The 20227-nt window shown below is 36.8% G+C and overlaps 2 protein-coding genes and 1 pseudogene across 3 annotated transcripts; 1 reads left to right on the forward strand and 2 right to left on the reverse strand.

The window, feature by feature from the left end:
• The first annotated feature begins 331 nt into the window (after positions 1-331).
• Positions 332-6563, forward strand: LOC148915738 (very-long-chain aldehyde decarbonylase GL1-9-like). The gene is made up of 3 exons (XM_089054728.1): positions 332-537; positions 814-1178; positions 5615-6563. Exons 2-3 carry the CDS (start codon positions 948-950, stop codon positions 6164-6166), a joined length of 783 nt encoding a protein of 260 aa, XP_088910854.1. The 5' UTR covers positions 332-537; positions 814-947; the 3' UTR covers positions 6167-6563.
• Positions 6564-6910: 347 nt separating this feature from the next.
• LOC148915739 (pentatricopeptide repeat-containing protein At1g34160 pseudogene) lies at positions 6911-8848 on the reverse strand (annotated as a pseudogene). The gene has a single exon (XR_016127983.1). The product of XR_016127983.1 is annotated as a pentatricopeptide repeat-containing protein At1g34160 pseudogene (transcript).
• Positions 8849-12200: 3352 nt separating this feature from the next.
• Positions 12201-19999, reverse strand: LOC103336181 (glutamate--tRNA ligase, cytoplasmic-like). Its single transcript, XM_089054891.1, has 7 exons — positions 19801-19999; positions 16696-16892; positions 16356-16597; positions 15051-16171; positions 14395-14859; positions 13991-14277; positions 12201-12431 (listed from the first exon to the last, which is right to left on the reverse strand). The coding sequence occupies exons 2-6, from the start codon at positions 16833-16835 to the stop codon at positions 14062-14064; spliced, it is 2184 nt and encodes a 727-aa protein (XP_088911017.1). The 5' UTR covers positions 16836-16892; positions 19801-19999; the 3' UTR covers positions 12201-12431; positions 13991-14061.
• Positions 20000-20227: the final 228 nt, after the last annotated feature.

Here is a 20227-nt window from a genome sequence, read left to right on the forward strand (position 1 = left end):
ATATTTTTAAATCTTTAATTAATATTGCCTATATTTTATATAATTTTTTTTAATAGAAATAAACTATTTATATTGAATTAAAAAATAAATTTTAACTAAAAAATAGATAGTTCGTGAACATATTTTCTTCCAATTAGAGGACTTCGTGCGCAAGCTAATGGCCAGAATTAAATAACTGAAGCAACAAAAAAAGTGGGCCTGACAAGTATCAAAGCTTGGGGATCCTGGCGGTCCTTCCACAACTCAAAAATCACTGCCTACGCGACACCACAGAAATCATACGTGGCCTAAAAGTATTTTAAAGCCAGGATTATAAAAAAATTCCTTAAAAAGGAAAAAGAAAAGGAGGTATAAAAGGAGAATGACGGGAAAAAGAGAGAAAATTCAATCATTAATTTTCTTGTCTCCCAAACAAGATCACAAAACCCTTTTTATCGTGTTTAATTTGTTGGAATCTCACAACTGTCAACGGAAAAGAGTTTCGCATTGCTGTGCGCCAAACAGGGCCTTAGATCTGAATGAGAACCCACATTCTCTGTAAGTCGTAGCAATTTCTTCTGCTGAATTGTTTCTGAAAACATTCATTTCATTACATTTCAATGTCCTTGTGTTTTTGTTTTGTCTAGTCTTCTAGGAATACTATTTTCCTGCTCTGTATGATTTTCCGAGAAAATTTGAAAATTGTGAAAATAGTAACTTCTGCATTCTTGATTGATTATTATGAAATCATGTTGGTTTGACTGAAACCGCTCCTGATTCAGAAAAAATGAGAAACTCTGGCATTTAGTTATTCTTCCTTCGTTTCCTTTTCAGGGTTCAGAGAATGTGCATTCGAATTCTAGATCTTCAACTGTAAATGTAGTGGATTTTGTTTGGGAGTAATATATGATATAAGCTTGAATTGGATTTGACTTGCGAAAGAAAAAGAAAAAGAAAACAGAAAAAAGATGGTGTTTTGGGAAGGGTATGTGAGTGATGAGGCAATGGGGACCTTTGCCCCAATTTTGGTATACTGGTTGTATGCGGGGTTATATCAGTTGTTGCCGCCTTTGGACAATTACCGCTTGCATACAAGAAGAGAAGAAGATGATAAGAACTCGGTTCCACTCCCCTCCGTTGTTAAAGGTGTTTTGCTTCAACAGCTTGTCCAGGCCACCGTTGCTCAGGGGCTCTTCTTGGTCAGTTACTTCAGCTTGTCATTATATCAATTTATGGAAATTTATGCTGAATGTACTTCATTTTCATGCATTCTCGTATGTATATAAATAAATTGTGTATATATGTCTACCTAATTATTGAAATCTGTATCAAGTGACCGTTCTTGAGAATAAGACATGACTCAGTTGGAGGCTTTTTGAGAAATTGCCTTTAGATACACCGACGTAGAAAGTTGCTCAGAGAGATCTCTATTCATTGTATTTTGCTTTCATAAAAATGTTTTTTGGGTCTACCTTGTGTATGCTGGTCAAACTTTTTGGCCTCGATAAATTGAGGGCATCTTCTTTATTTAACCAAACAATTTATGTAGGTTTGTCTTTCATTGTCATATTTGTATTTTTTTTCCTTAAAAGAGTCATAGAAATGTTCTCAACTCTGTAGACATAACCTACCTTACTTGAAGTGTTCTGAAGGCTTGACGATGTCCTGATCTTGTCTTCACTGTCTTGGTTCCATCTCGACTCTGGCTTTAGTCTTGATGCTCTTTGAGTCTCCAAGTGCCGCACTCATGTGATGTCTTTGAATAAGTACTTGACAGAATGGGTTTTTTTTGACAAAATAAATAAACCTTTGACAATAGGTCGCTCTAAACACTAACTGCATTACATACCTGCCAAATGATACTACTGAGGAGACGTGTTAATTCTACAATTTCAGCGGTTAACTTGGAAGAGAAGCGTAACAAAGTTGAGTAAGGTCTGAAAAGGTGTTCCTTTGGATTCTCCTAAACATGCATTCATGTGAGACATTCTTCAATCCTGTTTGCTTCTTGTTTTTTTCTGCGACACAGAAGGATGGCATGTTCATAGTTTTGCATCATATTGTCAGTGTCACATAATCATCTTTTACTGAACACCCCCCTTCTGGCCCAAACAAAAGAAAGAAACAAAATTGAACAAAAAAAGCTAGGTTTCTTACCTCAACGCCTGGTGGGGGGGCACTTAAAAGGCTTCCTAGGAAGATCACCAAATCTAGGTGGTTCCAGATTCAACCGTATGCAGTGACCAAAAATAAAAAAAAGAATGTGTTAATTCTGTTGGGCATATAATATATACTCATTGCAGCAGTTCTCTTAACAATTGTTCAGCCTGACCTAGTTGATCGTATTGGTTGCCATCACTAAGCTTTATCATACACTACTGAAGTGATTTTGTGTAGTTGTACTTTTAAGCAAATGGTTGTGGTATGTGATGCTCTGTTATGTATTCAATTGCATGTGCCTGTATGTTGTAGGCATCCTGGAGATCTAGGTTGTTTGCCAATTTGCTGATCCCATAAAGTGTTTTCTGCAGTTAACTATAATCCTTTAGGCCTTGCAACCTAATGTATTGACTCTTTTTGCGCTTTGCTACATTGCGATATTCGTAAAAGTAAACACATGATGCTGTGATGCATGATTTAAGATATATCAGATTCTAGGTTATTGAATAATAAAGTTACTGCATACCATATTTTGGAATTGAATAATAAAGTTACTGCATACCATATTTTGGAATTTTGTTTGTTATATATGAAATCATAGTTTGATTTGCTTAAGAATTGAGATACAGCAGCGCATGTCAGGTTGAGTATGACTGTTGCATCAAAGCAGATACTCGAACAATTTATTTTCTTCCCTCTTTCCCCCTTTTAATATATTGATTGTGCAGAACAGGTGCTGCACTTTCCCCAACTGACAAGGATTTGACCAGAAGTTGTGAACAGAGAGCTTAGGGTCTAGCCTAGTCCTGTTTTCAAAGGGATAGATTCTATAGGTTGGTTCTCTAGCCTTGATAAGATGGACTTACTTTAGGCACCATTGTCTTAGATCGATTGCTTTCTTTTCTTATGGTTCAACCCTAAAGTGGACAGTCAAGCCCTATGAGATTTGTACTTAGAATTGTCACAGATTAAATTGAATAGATGATTTTCCTTAGTTAGTTAATAAGAAGGAATCTAAACTAATTGTTTTAGCAATGATCAAACGGGAAAAAAAAGGGTTCTTTATATGAACATTTGGCATTTTCTGTTGCAAATAAAAGACAATTTGAGATTGGGCTGTTAGCATGATATACATTGTTGGCACATTCCCTAATAGCTTAAGCTTTTGGTCTCTAGTGGTTGTCTATCATCATATGAATGCTCTCGTTGCAGGAGCTTCTGGGTTGGAACCTAATCTCAACCACCCACTTCTTTGTGGTTTGGAGGGTAGGGCTGCATCTATTTTTTTTTTCCTCTTTGTCTATGTATGTATCAAAAGTTCAGAGTACTGGTTGCAGGACGTATTAGGTTCAAAACCTCCAATCCTAATTCCCCACTTCATCGTTGTTTGCAAGGTGCATGGTGGGATGCGCCTATAAGTTTCTTCACTGTCTCCATTTCTTTGCCTCTCTACTTGCAAGATGGGGTCGGGGTGGTAGTGTGATCTATAGTGTTGGCCCATTCCCTAAAAGTCTATGCTTTTGGGTTCTAGTTAGGAGTTTTGGACTTAAATTCCCAGCCCAAAATCGTGCACACTAAATTCTGGATTAACGTGTTCACGATGAATCTATTATTTAGATTTGTTACTGAATTGAGTTAAGTGGATTTACATGCACATAAAATAAATTGTGGACACAACAATTTTGTTTTAGAATTATTTCGTATACGTTTGCTTTACCCCAACTGTGCTACACCCATGAGCGGAGTCACTTTCGATCACTCACACTTAAGCAGTCTCACTCTTGCTCAATAGAGAACCCTAATTACATCCAGAAAAACTCAAATAACTCAAACTCATAAAGTTTTTCTCTTAGTCTATTTCAAATTTAGAAGAGGCAAAACACTCAAAAGGCTGAATGATCACATGCATAAGGCCAATACCCTAATAAGTATATACAGGCTCTATAAATTCCCATGTTACAGTTGGAAAAGGAAGCGAAATCCCAATTAGAAACCAAAACCAATTATAACTAGGAAACATACTAAAAGGAAAGTTACTGAAAAGGTGATTCTCTCTTAATTGAGACCACAAGGAACCACGCTAGTGGTTGTCTAATATGGTTATCAGAGTCGATGCTCTAACTTTAACTAGGGAAAATCCCATTGCTGCCATATTTGTCCAAGAAACTTCAAGTCTGCTATGAATACCCCATTAAATGTTATCAATCTGATATTCGGGATGATAAGTTCAGGGATAAGAAGCATTCTGTATTCTCTTTTCTCTCATCTGTAGGCAATTATGCATTTTGTGCATTGATTTATCAAAATTATCAGTGTTTCTTTTTAATAAACTATAAGGATGGTTGTTTTCTTCAAGAAAAATCATTACCTCCTCAAGCATAATCTGATTGCTTCTGCCTTTCTTTTGAGCAATGCAAACTTGTACATGTGAGGTAATAGCATTTTTATATAGTAGAATTTTCAAGTTATTTTTTCGACAGTGTAATTTAAAATAACACATGTAATTCTAATTATTAGGAAGAGCATGTTGAAATTTTGTAAAACCCACTTGCTTACTTTCCAATTAAGGAACTAATAAATTTTTTATTTTGAAATTTATGTTCTGCTTTCCAACTATGCTTTTGATGACCATAAAGCTGTTCAACATAGCTAATACAGAAGTTACCTGCAGCACATGTAACTTAGATCATGAGATCTCTTAGCATATGTTGTGACCTAAATCTTAACTTCTTAACCTCAGATCAGTTTGGGAATTTACTGGGTAATTTTGGAGTTGTATAGTCAGGTCTAATGTTTGAGAAGAAATCATATTTCCTTATATTGTTTAGGGTGAAAAGACCATTGTGTAGATGACTTGATGTTCTTTATTTATACGTATCTTAGATGGCTTTCTTTGCTTGTTTTTTGGCCCTTTTGGTTTATCAGTTGAAGAGTTTCGAACTTCAAATCATGTATATGTCAATCTTGCTAATCTGCCAAAGATTTGAAATTGAATGCCTTGCTTGGTTGTTTGGTTGATTCAGTAGCTTTACTATCTTACGTGAGGTGTATGGTTTACCTGCTGTATAATTTGGACTAGTGATGTAACTTAGGCAATTGTGCATTAACCAATTGATATTTTGTAATGATCTGTGACTCATAGTAGGACTTTATTCTTAGGTAGTATTTGGTTCATTGGAATCAATGAAACTGAAATGAAGTAAATATTCCTAGTCCATTGTTTTGTTGGGAAAAAGAAAATAAAGGAATGGACACTTTAAGATGTCAATTTCCCCAAAATGATGGATAAGACCAGTTACATTCCTTAGCAATTTTCTATGCTTCCTACTTTTCCTCCAACTCTCTCAATATTCCATTCTTGTTTTTATTTCATTTCAACATTTCGTAGTGAACTGTTACTCTTATGTGTCCAATTTGGAAGGTCCTTTGTATCAACTATTTTTATGACTAATATGTTCATGTCTTTTTGCTACAGTTGACCTCAAAGGCAAATATCTCGGGGATCACAGTTCAGCCCTCGATACCCGTCCAGATTGTGCAGATTGTTATCGCAATGCTAGTCATGGACACGTGGCAGTACTTTGTGCACCGCTACATGCATCAGAACAAGTTTTTGTACCGCCATGTTCATTCTCAGCACCACAGACTTGTTGTTCCGTATGCCATTGGAGCCCTTTATAATCACCCGCTTGAGGGTCTCTTGCTCGACACTTTCGGTGGGGCCATCTCTTTTCTAGTCTCAGGGATGACGGCACGGACGGCAGTTATATTCTTCTGCTTTGCAGTGATTAAAACTGTTGATGATCACAGTGGACTTTGGTTGCCCGGTAATATCTTCCATATTTTATTCCAGAACAATACTGCTTATCATGACATACATCATCAACTTCAAGGCTTGAAGTACAACTATTCTCAGCCATTCTTCCCTCTATGGGATAAACTTTTTGGGACCTACATGCCTTATAATCTTGTGAAGAGACCTGAAGGGGGTTTTGAAGCAAGGGCAGTGAAGGCAATGAAAGACTAGTCGAATCACAACAATCTGTCAGTTAACTAATTCAAGCTCACTTCACGCAGGGAAATTATTTTGCTGAGGTTTTGTCATCCTGGGGAATCTGGATTAGAATTGTTATATCGAGTCTATGTTCTAGGCTCTAGCAGGAGGGTTTTGTGGTTCGAGTTAGTCCTTTTTTGGCTGTGGCAGTATTTTGTCTTTGCTTGGTTGTGTTAATTCCACCAACCTGCCTTATCCATTGTAATTGTGAGATTCTCGGCTGTCTAATTTGTAGCATATTTGTTCATGGTTATGCAACAATAGTTTTAATTCAGCCTGTCAAAGATTGATGTACTTGGATTGGTATGTGGTGTGTGAGGTTTAGAATTTTTTTTTAACAGAGTTGAACTAACACTGAAGTTTAGTGTGATTATAGAATTTGTATATTTTTCAGAAATTACACTTCGCACATACCACAACAGCACCTTGTGAGTCTTAATTTTAAACAGCACCACGGGATAGATGGTAATGCTCTATTTTCATACAATTTGACTGTTATGTTACCAGCCAGTGTAACTTGGTAACTGGTTGGCGCTTGAACGCTCTTGTAAGTACAAATTACATATGAAGGTACGGTTCTTTTCAGTACTCTAATCAACCATATATGCAATTATTAGTTTTTTGGATTATGATACAAGACGAATGCATTTCAAAATGTTTATTTTGGCTGATGTGCGTGGACAGATTTCTGCATTGGAAGAAACACGAAAGAGATGCTTGTACTGTACCTGTATCTGCAGATTTTATTTTTCAAATCATCTGTGTTTTCCTTTAAAAGGATAAATAAATAACGAATCGATCAACAACACTTTCTGTAGATCCATCAGAGAGGCTTCAAACCGTTTAATTTCATTCTCTTTCCAATGTTAGAACAAATGAATGTCACCAATAATCTCTGCAGGAACAACATCCTTCTTTAAATCTGTGAAACCGGGCTCGATCCCTCACAATTATTTCCCTATTATAAATCTTTGAAATAAGTTTGATCACAGCATGACAATCATCACATATTCTTAGGTTCTTAATCACCTGAATTGGTGTCCCCTCACTGGTACTAATCAATCCAAAAGCCACAGCCAACTTCTCACAATGATAACTCAATGCATTTTCTTTCTCCTCCTCCCCTATATCATGCAGCACATTATTAGTCTTGGCCACATATCCATAGGCTTTGACCCTCAACATAATCTCGTCTAGCTTTGCATAAATCTCACGCCATTTAACATGGCTTTGATCACCATTCACAAACTTGTGTATCACACCGTCCACTTCTATGTAACCGAAACCTGGTATCTTCTTCACATCCCTTCTCTTCATCGCCTCCCTCACCCTGCCTACGTCGTCCCATCTCTCATGAGCCGCATAAACATTTGATAACAGCACAAAATCACCACAACCCTTAGACCCCATCTCAACTAGTTTCCGTGATGCCATTTCCGCCATTTCCACATTCCCATAAGTCTTGCTAGCACCAAGTAAAGTCTGCCAGAGCACCACATCAGCAAACATAGGCATAGAATTTATAATCTGGTAAGCCTCTTGAAGCCGCCCCGCCCGTCCCAACAAATCGACCACAGTCCCATAATGCTTAACATTAGGGGACACCCCTTGGTCCTCCATTGAATTAAATAACCTAACCCCATCTTCCACCAGTCCTGCATGATTGCACGCACAGAGAGCAGCAAGATACGACACTGCATCCGGGCACACCCCACTTTTAGTCATCTCCCCAAAAAGCTCAAGCGCTTTATCACCATCGCCATGCATAGCAAACGCCATTATCATCGTATTCCACGTTATCAAATTCTTCCCACATTTCATATTCTTAAACACCCAATATGCTTTATCCACAAAGCCGCATTTGGCATACATATCAATAACCGCATTGCACACGATGACGTGCGTATCAAGCTTCTCCTCCATTATATAGACATGTATTTTCTCTCCTCCTTTCACTCCACCCAATTGCGAACAGGCCGAGAGCGCACCCAGGACCGTGACTTCATTGGGCTTCAAACCCTCTTCTTCGCTCATTCTTTTAAACAGAGCTATAGCTTCAGTGGGCCGACTCCCCTGAGCCAACCCAGCAATTAAAGCATTCCAAGAAGCTATATCCCTGTCACTCATTTCATCGAACACCTTCTGTGCAAAACCCAGGTCGCCTACTTTGGCATACACGTCGAGCAAAGTGGTTTGCAGCAACACGTCGACCCCAAACCCAAACCGTACAATCTGAGAGTGAATCTGCATGGCCTCAGAGAAAGCCAATGCACGTGCGCACGCTTTCAAAGCGAAGGAGCACGTGAGGGCGTCGACCTTTTGGGAGGCTTGTGACATGGTCTTGTACCATGAGATGGCTTGCGTGGGTTGGAGGCTCTGGGCGAGGCCCCGAACGACGGCGTTCCATTGATTGGTTGAAGGCTTTCGCAGTTGGTGGAAGAGAGTTATGGCATGAGAGAGGTCGGCGATGGGGGAGAGGGCACAGAGCTCGATGAGTTTGGTGGTGAGGGAGGGGTAGAATTGGAATTTCCCACTTGTTAGGAGGTGGGATTGGAGCTGCTTGATGTGGGCGAGAGAGGTGCATTTCTGTAACAAGGACTCCAAATTGGCCATTCCATTCTCATTGCACCTGTTTTTCTTTTAAGCGCAGTGCTGTTAAAAATAATAATAATAATAATAATTTAACTATATAAAACTCGTCAAATTTGGAGATCATGTGTTGCTAAATGAACCGTACAATTAACTAAATACACCCTACTATCAAACTACTTATTGAATTACTAATTTATCATAATATAAAATATAAAGTGTCATAAATGACTTAAAAGATTATCAACAGTTTATCATGTTTTGGAATTTTAATATACATATTACGTCACAAACACTGATGGAATTTTAAAGAGCATTCAATCATATCATCATCATAATAAATAGTTAATTGGATGAGATGCCAGGTGGCAGTTTCCCCTGCCGACGCATGGAAGTGATGGGATGCTAGGCTCTCCTTGTGCTGACATGTGTCACGTTTGTTATATTTTAATCATATTTTACTGCAAATCGTTTAAAATATTAAAATAAAGGGAAAAAAAAATTACATACATATTTCTCAACATCAATACTTCATATCCCAAGTCCAAAAAGTGGTTTACAAAGTATTGATCACTACTTTATAACAACTCTTCCTCTAGTTATTACTTCAAATTTTCCAAAGTCAAAATTTTGTTCACGCCTCATAATTGAAGATAATGTTGCAAGGGATTTTCTGAAATCTTCGGTGCATTTTAAAGATTTTTTATTATTCATTTTTTGTGAATTTTTTAAGTTTAAGATACAAAAAAAATAAAAAAATAAAAACCTCTGATAACACATGACGCTACGACATTAATGTCAAAACTCGATAATGCATCAATCTGGGACTGCCATGTGTCATTCTCTTCTATTTATTACTATTTTGCAATACTTTAAGTTCCAAAAATCACAATAACCAAGAATTCTCAAAAACTCATTATGACATTTTCTTTATCTTTTAAGCTTTAAAATATAATTTTTACACATAAAAAATTCAAATCGTTTATCAAAGTTTCAATTTTATTCCTTTTGTAGCGCCACATGTCATCACATGTTCTTTTTTTTTTAATTGACAAAATTCACAAAAAATGTTTAAAAAAACACTGAAAATTTTCTCCCTAGATTTTCGCACATTTATTTGAAGATAATCATGTTTTGGAAAGTGTAGGGTGTCATAAATGTAATTTTACGTAATTCTCTCCCTAGATTCTCCTCAGTAAAAAAAAAAATGTAAAGTGTTATAAATGACTTAAAAGATTATCAACAGTTTATCATGTTTTGGAATTTTAATATACATATTACGTCACAAACACTGATGTGATTTGATTTTAATCTCTTGTTGTGCCATGTGTAATATGATTATGATTATATTTGTTTTCACAAAATTCATAATCCCCTTTTTTTGGGTGGGGCATGTGCCACATATATCCCTAAAACCTCACACAAATCTCTCCCACTCCTCTTCTTCTCCGCCTTCTTCTTTGCTATTTGGAAAATCCAATCTTCTAAACAATGTTTTAATACAATGATGTTAAATATGTGTTGTAGGGTGCATAAAGATAACCATAATGATACATAATCCACATAGACAGCCTGAAATATGCAACAAGCATGATATACAATGATGCCATGATACAAAAGAGTTTCTCAGTGAATATTATCCTACTTTTAGTGCTTACCGATTATACATCTTCGACGAATCCTCAAGAGAATCAAATTCAAGTCCTAGTTTTGGTTTGAACTCCACACTAACTTCCGGTTTCACCTCTGCTTCAGACTCCATTTTCCACAATTCTTGCAATTTAACCTTGAAAATCATATCATCATCATAATAATATTGCCACATGCGTTCAAAAAGCATTCAAATGTATATTAACCGCAATACTATAAACACTGAAATAAGCTATCAAACCATTAGTAAATAATCGAGTCTAAAACGAAATAAGCTATGAACCATTAGTGAATGCATGTGCTTCACCTACGAAGCCGTTTTGAGTCTCTAGTGAAACCTTAAACAACCTACATCCAAACCAGCGAAATTATGTCCATATACTTGGTCAAAACATTTCCTCCAGTATACTCAAATTAACAATTACTGGATATCAGTTACCTCGTAAGTGATTTTGATCTTCAAATTTTCCCCAAATATCAAATAGACTATCAAACATTAGTAAATAATGAAGTATGAAACGAAATAAGCTATGAACCATTACTGAATACAAGTGCTATATGTACGAAGCCTTTTGGAGTCTCTAGTGAAATATCAAACAACCGACATCCAAAATAACGTAAATTATGCAAATATATTTGGTAAAAACAATTCCTCCAGGATATTAATTACCTCATAAGTGATTTTGATCTTCAAATTTTCCACAAATATCAAATAGACTATGCAACATTATTAAATAATGGAGTCTGCAACGAAATAATCTATGAACCCGTCAGTGAATATAAATGCTACACCTACGAGAGAGAGAGACTGAGACAGACAGACAGAGACATACAGAGAGAGAGAGAGAGAGAGAGAGAGAGAGAGAGAGAGAACAACTTTTTTTGGAGGGAGATATTGTGGTCTTCAAGAGCACAATACATCCGTTTTGGAGGGAGGAGGCATCGTTCCAGTGGAACAGTTTTAGACACTTTCAGTTACAATTGCTTCTTAGCAGCCGTTGGATTTGATCCAACGGTGTTCTCATATAGAGGTTTGCAAAAAGAAGTTCCCACCAGAGAATATCCCTATGAAGAATAAGGTGAGAATGATTGTTGACTGTTGTTGTGCAAATCAGGTGAAGGTGCTTCAAGAATATGAGAAGCTTCCATTTGATCTCACATTGTGCGGTTCAACCCTAAGAGCCCCACATATAGTTGCCATTCACAATATATGAAGACTGGATTCCATTGCATCTCTTGTTATGGCAGTAGTAGTTAATTAGGGAGATGATGAGGTTGCCAGTCCTGATTCTGTTCAACCTCAAAAAAAGAAAGAGACATTCGGGTTTGGTAGTATGTCATAATATATACAACTCCAAGATTTGTTTCCTTTCCCTCTCAGGTATGCCTGTGAGTTTCCAGCTCAAGTATTTGGCACCCATGCCAATAAGGAAATAGAGTTGGAAGATCAGATGGTTGAGAAGAACATCCTGCGCACCCAAAACTAATAGAGAATCTAAAATAGAAACCGAAAAATACTACAAACTTCTTGTGACATTTTCTTCGTTTTTGAAGCTGTAAAATATAATGTTGAACTAAAAAAATTCATAGAATTTCTCAAACTCAACTATGCGAGAGTAAGTTGAAAGGCTATTTTCTAATAGCACCACCACTCATAGCACTCTAACAATGCCATACATCTCTTCCCTAACTTTTTTTTTTTTTTGGTTGGAATCTCTTCCCTAACTTGCGCAATGTTCTATTTGTTACTAAATCAGTACAAAAAATATCCAATGTAAATATGTATGAAATTTTCATTTTATAATAACAATGACATCAAAAATAATATCAAGTGTAATACATTAATGTAAAAATATAAGGCTTCATAAATAAAATACACGTCTCATTTCTCCTTACAAAATACTAATGTTTGGACCTTATAGTAACAAGTAGAAGTAAACTAATTTCCTAGTTCTCCTCAAAAGCCATGATCTCCAATTAGCTGACCGGTTGCTCCAATCTGCCAAAAAATTTCGTTGATTACCAAAATATAAGATATTGATGAATTAACCAAAAAACAAGAAACTTTCAATGACCCAATCTACCATAACGTCACAGACAAATATGAAGTGCCCAGCTGAAGCAATAAAGTACCAAAGCAAACGGAAAATGTACAGAGACCAAAACAAACAGTCGCCACATTACAATTACACCAATGAGTGACCAATTGAAGCAATGAATTATGAAAGACATTAGCACTAAATTTCTGATTCTGAAAGATATTATTACTAAATAACTTACACAGAAACCACATATGCTACACATCCCCTTCTCAAAAAGCAAAGCTCATATTCCCATCTCACAACATTTAACAACTAGTAAAAACAGGGTTATATGCAGCACTCATAAATGAATCTGTTGGCATCCACCATGACACTAATCTAGCAGGCTCATCCAAACAGCGGCAAGGGGAACAGGTGCAGCAGCAGACTGTAACCGCTATTTCTAACTTCAGAGTAAGCCCTGATCCATTTTGTCAATATCTTCTTACACATACACAAGTATCAAGCAAGATTCATTTAATGAATTTGCTCAGTGTTTTACACTTATTTTATTTTTTAATTTTTGCAGGAAACTAGAAAGGGTGAACAATCAAAGGGAGGGAAAACCAGGATTAAAGATCATATACCAAAAGAAAAGTTGGAATTGGAACAAAAAGCACCAAAAGAAGAAAATATCAAAAGGGTATGACATGAACTCAATCCAACAATGATGAATCATTAAACCGTATATAGCAAACAGTACCAAAATTGCTTATATTGAAATTTAGGATTAAATGCATGGTTCATCCCCAAACAAATGCAGATTCATGCAAGTTCAGCCACATAGATTGTTGAAACTTTGCGGGTTTTCAAGCCCTTAAATGTTATATCCCTTTTCATATCTTATCCAAAAGCACTCAAAATGATCAACTCATTTTTCAATTACAGGGACTGATTTCTTTTCTGCTGAATATGTTTTGTTTTGACTCTTTTTGTGTTCCTCCTGAAGGGTCAACTTATCCATTCTATTGAGTGTTGGAGGGTCAACTTGGCAATTAACTACTGACTTGCATTGATATTCATAATTATTTAAGACCGCATGGACTGTCCTATTTCCTTGGTGAATTATGGACCATATTTGTCATTTCCAAACATGCCATTATAATCATGTGTTTTTAATTGTAACAACTTATATTGGTCTGCGGAAAACCAAAAGGAGGACAACTCATTTCACAGACGCTAAGAAACACTAATGAGAAAAATTAATGAACTTTTAACTCAAAAATCAGTTGTTTACATTGTATAATCGCCTAAATGTGGTTTGTGAAACATTTCTTGTGGAAATTTATTTCTATAGATATGAATGATTGATGGAGAGTACTCTCAGAATTTGATAATGTTGTTTGAAAATTGAAAGAAGTTGATGCATGTAACAATCATGTGTATTAGAAGCCAGCATGAAGAGTACCCAATTATATGAAGTAATTAACGAAAGTAATTCACTTATTTGTGAATGGTGAATTATACGATGAGGTACCTCGTAGCTTTTCTGCTCGGTAGTCAAATCCCTCTCCTTCCATGAGTTGAATTTCTATGAACTCTTCCTTATCAATTAAACCCAGTATGCTGCCTGCCGTCGGGGATTGCAAAGAGAACTATAGGCTTTGAAGGCCTGACGTAGGGAACATCACATCGGAAATATCCTTTCCTCTCAAGCTGCAAGATATCTCCTCGCTTGAGATTTCGCATGTTGCAATCACCCAAGGCCGCAGTCTGCTTTTCTGTACATGCGTTAAGCACATCAAGGAAATCCTCTCCTTCAAGCTGCAATCGTAAGTTAAATAATCACATACCAATCACTTTTCAATAAATTCAAGTTCAATGTATTAATAAGTAATATGCTATGCTAAGGTGTGATAACTTAACACCTGGGGGACATACCTTCTTCTTTGTTATCAAATAATTGAACTCCATCAGTGAGAGCTTAGGTAGTTCATCTATTTGAGGTAGCCACGTAAGCTTCAATTTCGTCGTCTTGAAGGACCCCTCAAGATTCAAAACCCCTATGAGTTTGAGGTTTCCATCTTCGTCTTTCTCAATCCCTTCGACAATGGCATTCCCCCAGTCCATCAAGGTCACTTCCTCATCTACCTTGATGGACTCTGCATCTACAAGGTCTAGCCATATTGTCCTTGTGTATGTAGTCGCCTTCGCCCCAGCACCTTCGTACTTCTTGTGCCTCGGAATGATGCGAACGAATGGCTTCTCAGGCCCATTGGTCAGCGTCAACAACACCCGCCGCTCTTCAATAACGGCGGTGTGTCTTGGGCATACTGGATCAATTATCTTCTTATTAATTGTCCAAAGTTTGTCCCATTCCATGAGATTCAGATTCTTTGAAGCTCCCTAAAACATTAAGAGTATAAAAGTCAATTAAAAATTAAAACATTCAAAATAGTGGACATCGCAACAAATAAACTATTAGTGCCAAGGAAAAACAATTGGTGTAAGGACATAATAAGCAGCGGGAAGACATTATATGTTATAGGCATAGATCATAACTACTTTTGTGCATCTACAACACAATATTGTCTTACCTGCTCAAGAATGAATTGTATTAAAGCTTCAACTTTAAGACCTCTGCGCACAATTCCTTGAACAGTTGGAAAACGAGGATCATCCCATCCATTAACCTTCTTATTTTGAACGAACCACAAAAGCTTGCGCTTGCTGAGAACTGTATAAACCATGTTCAACCTACTGAATTCATAGATGTGCACTTTTCGCAGTCCCATATCCTCTTGAACTCGATGGTACTGAGCATTGCGGTCGTGATACTCACTGGATCGGAGTGCATGAGTAATGCCTTCTATAGAATCAACAAATGGGCAAGCAAAATCATAAGTCGGGTATATCTTGTACTTGGATCCGATCCTATGATGTGGCATTGGATTGCAACGATAATAAACTGGATCACGAAGAGATTTATTTGGATCCTGCATATCCAGCTTCCCACGGACACAACACTGCAGACCCCTATCAGAACCAGCAATCATTTCCTTCCATAGTTTTAGATTCTCCTCTACATTGTTGTTTCTACATTTGGATTCAATGCCATCCATCCTTTCCTTCTGCATCTCCTCACGTGGTGTGTCATCAACATATGCTTTGCCCTGGCAAATCAAATTCTCAACCATTTCCATCAACCGAGGGAAGTAATCTGAAGCATAGGTAACTGTTTCATACTTGATACCCAAAGTCTCAATATCCTTGAGAAGATTGTCCACGAACTCATTGCTTTCTTTAGCAGGATTTGTATCATCAAATCGCACAATAAGCTGACCCTGATACCTTTGAGCAAAATACTGATTCAACAAAGCTGCTTTTGAGTGCCCAATGTGAAGAAATCCACTGGGTTCTGGCGCAAATCTCAATCGAACCTTTCCAACCTCAGCTTCTGGAAGGTCTACTTCAAATGTTGGTCTGCTTCCTGCTTTACCTTTCTCATACACATCTCCATTTACACTCATTGATTCCTGATTGGCTTGAGTGCCTTTTGATTTTGTTGTTGCTGGCTTTCCCAAACCTCTCTTGCCAACGAAGGTAGCGATGACTTCATTCAGGGCACCACCGTATTCCGCTAATAGTGAATTGAACCACCGAGAAAGGTTGCGGTACGTTTTCGACTTTCTCAAACTTTCCCATCTTTGCCAACTTTCTGCCAATGCATAGAGCGTTAATTAAGCATCTCCAAAAAGCACTTCCATTTATGTTATAGAAATGTTTACACAAGAATAGTCCTTAGTTTAGGACCTTATCCTTCAATTTCTAATGCTTTGCATAACCATGCAAAATAATGATAAAAACAAAAGGAAACGAGAGTGAGAGAAGCAACGCCATACCTAATAGACTTGACCAGATTAATATATCGGCAATGGAAAAGGAGTGATCAACGAAAAAACTACGGCTTCCCAAATAGTCATCCAAATATTTGCATGCATTCTCAAATGCAGAACCCTGTGAAAGCACAGGTGCACACTCAAGCCACTCATCAATCTGGGCAGCTTGAATTGCATTCTCACCATACAAGTTAGCAATTGGACCGATATATCGAAGAAGCGCAAAATTTCCATGCAATTTCAACCTAAAACGAAAGAAGAACAAACGCATTTAATCCAACATGAAAACAGAGACGAATACAAATAAATCAATAGCACAACAAAAATGGGGATTAGGATTTACCCATTGGAGAAGTGCAAGAGATGAGGACAATCAACAAGTAGAGATTTGTCGTTAGAGAGAGAAATGCCAGCGAGCTTGGCCACCACGAGCACCGGGAGAGGAGGGCTCTCAGCGGCAAATGAAAGCACCTTAACCTCCATTAAAATCGAAAGCTTCAGATTTTGCTCTTTGGGCTTGCTGTTGCTTTGCTACAAATCCTGAATGAGATAAATGAAGGCGTTGTTTAAACTTCAAAGATATAGCCTCTTAAGCAAGTATTTCAAATAACCTATTGCAAACAAAATTTATAAAATTTAAATTAAAAAAAAAAAAAAAAAATCAGTTAGACACAGTAAACCCACAACACAAGTCAAAAACAAAAAAAAGGCAGAAGCCAGATTTTTAGCTATCCATACCGCTTAAGCAAATATAGCCTCTTAAGCAAGTAATTCAAACACCCTATTGCAAAAAAGAAAAATAAAAAAACAATTCTGTTAGACACTATATTTTTGGAGGGCTTGAGTCCAAATTAGTCTTCAAACTCAAAATAGCATATAGTTTCACTACTCATCATTAAACAAAAATATTATTTTTCTGAGTTAACTCAAAACAGTAACATAATAAGATATCACAGGAAGCACCAAATATCCAAGATAAAAGTCTCAACATAAAACCAAATGGTTCAAAGTAATATTGTAATCAACACATCCACTTTATACAGTTATAACATGTACAATGAATAGAATCAGGCTTAAGGTCACATGTCTCTCGTGTAGTATATGAATTATCTGAAATTAGTAATTAGGCTCTTCATCTCAATTCCAGAACAGTTATTATTCTCTACAGTTCTTAACTATATATGCCCTAGATGATGATAAAAAAACCATTTCAAATTAACAAAAATTTACCCTTGAAGCTAATTGAACTACCTTGCATAAAATTCAAGCTACCAGTGATCATCACATAAAGCCAAAATGGTTTGTTAAAAAAGAAAAAAAAAGTGGCTGGATGAGCTCGAAAAGGATTTCCAAAACAATCAAACCAACATTGAAGGATGATACTCCATCAGCTAAATCCCATTGTCCAATTAAGTGGTACTACACTCAGACACCAATACTAAAGGAAAGAAAAATAATTGCTATACTGGCCAGTTAATCTATGGGACCATGACCCTGCAGCTAGCTAATATATAAAATATAAAGACAACTCCGCAGCTAGCTTATACCTAAAGGTCAGGAAAAATAAAATCTATGTGGAATTACTTGAAAGGTCAGAAAAAAAAAATCTCATAATCGAAGTTGGACAATTCTGTGTCTTCCCGCAGTTATTTTCCTTGCCAGTAAAGTAGCTCTCGGTTTTTCACAGAAAACTAGAAAGGGTGAACAATCAAAGGAAGGGAAAACTAATGAATGCTATAACAAATGAATTTGAAAGTAATGAATGCTATAGCAAATGAATTTGCTGTCTTTTACACTTTCTTTTTTTGGGGGCAGGAAACTAGAAAGAGTGAACAATAAAAGGAAGGAAACTAGAATTAAGGATCATCTATCAAAAGAAAAGATGGAATTGGAACAAAAAGCACCAAAAGAAGAAAATATCAAAGGGCCATGACGTGAACTCAATCCAACAATGATGAATCATTAAATTATATATTAGATGTTTACCGTTTGTATGGAGAATCAGTTTGTTTCTTACACATCTTTTTTCTACAGGTTACTAACGAGGGTGAGCAATCAGACAAAGAAATTGGGGATGATGCACCAAAAGAAAATTTAGAAGTAGACTAAGAATCAGCAAAAGAAGATGACACAGAGCAGAGAATTGACCCAATTTCACTTGCAGAAAACCCACATCAAATAACATCAACAAAATTATCCAAAGTAGCGAGCCAAAGATAAGAGAGAGTGAGACGGTGTCGCAGAGATGAGAGCCTCCAGCCGGTGTGACCCCGGACCAATGGCTTGGAATCTTTCACTGAAACAGATAGACGGATTCGAAGAGACGATGACGACGGCACCGGAGAGATGAAAGAGACGGAGTACCAGAGAGATGCGGTCGTGCGGCGATTGAACCCAGAAAAATAAGTAACCGTTACGAACCCTAACCCGAGAGAGAGAGGGAGAGAGAGAGAGAGAGGAGGTGTCGCACGTGAGATAGTGGGTGAATCGGCTACTTGCATCTGTTTTCTCCCAATGAATTTCACCAATATGAAATTAGGGAGCTTTAGTTTTAAAACACAATATAGTTTACGAAACTACATTGCACAACATATGCCAATGAAATATATCTCTGAACCTCAGTTTTAACGATCTTATGAACTTTCATGAATAAAAGGGAATAAAATCCCACAAATTGTGCAACCTAACTAATCCAAATGAATTAAGGTATTTTGTATGTTTTTAGTTAAAATCAGTTTTACATATTGAAAGTTGAACTAAGCACTTAGGCTGGAACATATTGGAGAGAGATGGCTCCACATTCCTCTTAACCAAAATTTCAACCACCAAACCTACGTTACCCCTAGATTTTGACACTAACTCACACTTCACCAACTGCACTTATTTCCCTTCTCCTTGGCCGTGCCATAAAAATTCTCATATGAGCTTTTCAACCTTCATCTATTGGGACTACTTATCCTATTCGATGTTATTATGGGTGGGATTTATACAAAGATAGTAGAAATAGGTCTCAGTTCTCAGTTTTAAAGGAAGGGGAGGGAAATGAGAATGTTTTGGTATGACCAGTGGCATGGAGATGCTCTTAAGGATTCTTTCTAGGTTTGTTTTCTTAGGTGTCAATTTTGACTATCATTCACTCTTTCTCAGAATTGCAGAATCAGAATCAGCAATAGGAAGTTCATCCAAAAAATTTAGCTTTCTCAGTAACTCCTTCACTAAACTCTTCCTTAAAGCAGAAAACTTGTAAAGCTAAACACCAACTATGAATTAATCACAAATTGGCAATAATAGATCTATGCCAGCCATAAAACTTGAGTTTCTTAAACAATAAGGTCACAAAACAGGAACAAGGGAATTAAAAGAAACCCATTATCAAATTTAAATAAAAACAAACATTACCAACAAACAAAACCCAGCTATCCAAAAAGAATAGAAAAAGTAAACTGACCTTTGATATTTGAAAAATCCCCAATTTCTAGGGTTTGAAATGATGAGAGAGAGGGACGAAGAGAGAGAAGGACGAGGAGAGGGATGGAGAGAGAGGGAGCAAGAGAGTTTCAAGCTTCTTGCGAGCTCGAGCGAACCAGCAGCTGCGAATGACGCGAGAAAAAAATTCAAGAAAAATGGCTTACCAAACTATACGGGTCTTTTTAGTTTGTTTTGGGTTTGAGGTTTTAAAAATGGCCTACCAAACTCGTTTTTTGGGCTTTTGGACTTAAAATATAAAATTGGGCTAAAATCAAATACCAAATAGACCTTAAGTATTCTATGAATCCAAATTTATTGAAAGAGAAAATGTCAAATAAAATTACTTATAAACCCTTTTTGGTGAAAATTTTAAAATTTCATTAATCACGTGAAAGTAATTATCATAA

Source organism: Prunus mume, linkage group LG6, assembly GCF_029339155.1.
Source record: "Prunus mume cultivar Tortuosa linkage group LG6, ASM2933915v1, whole genome shotgun sequence".
NCBI classification, from domain to species: Eukaryota; Viridiplantae; Streptophyta; class Magnoliopsida; order Rosales; family Rosaceae; genus Prunus; species Prunus mume.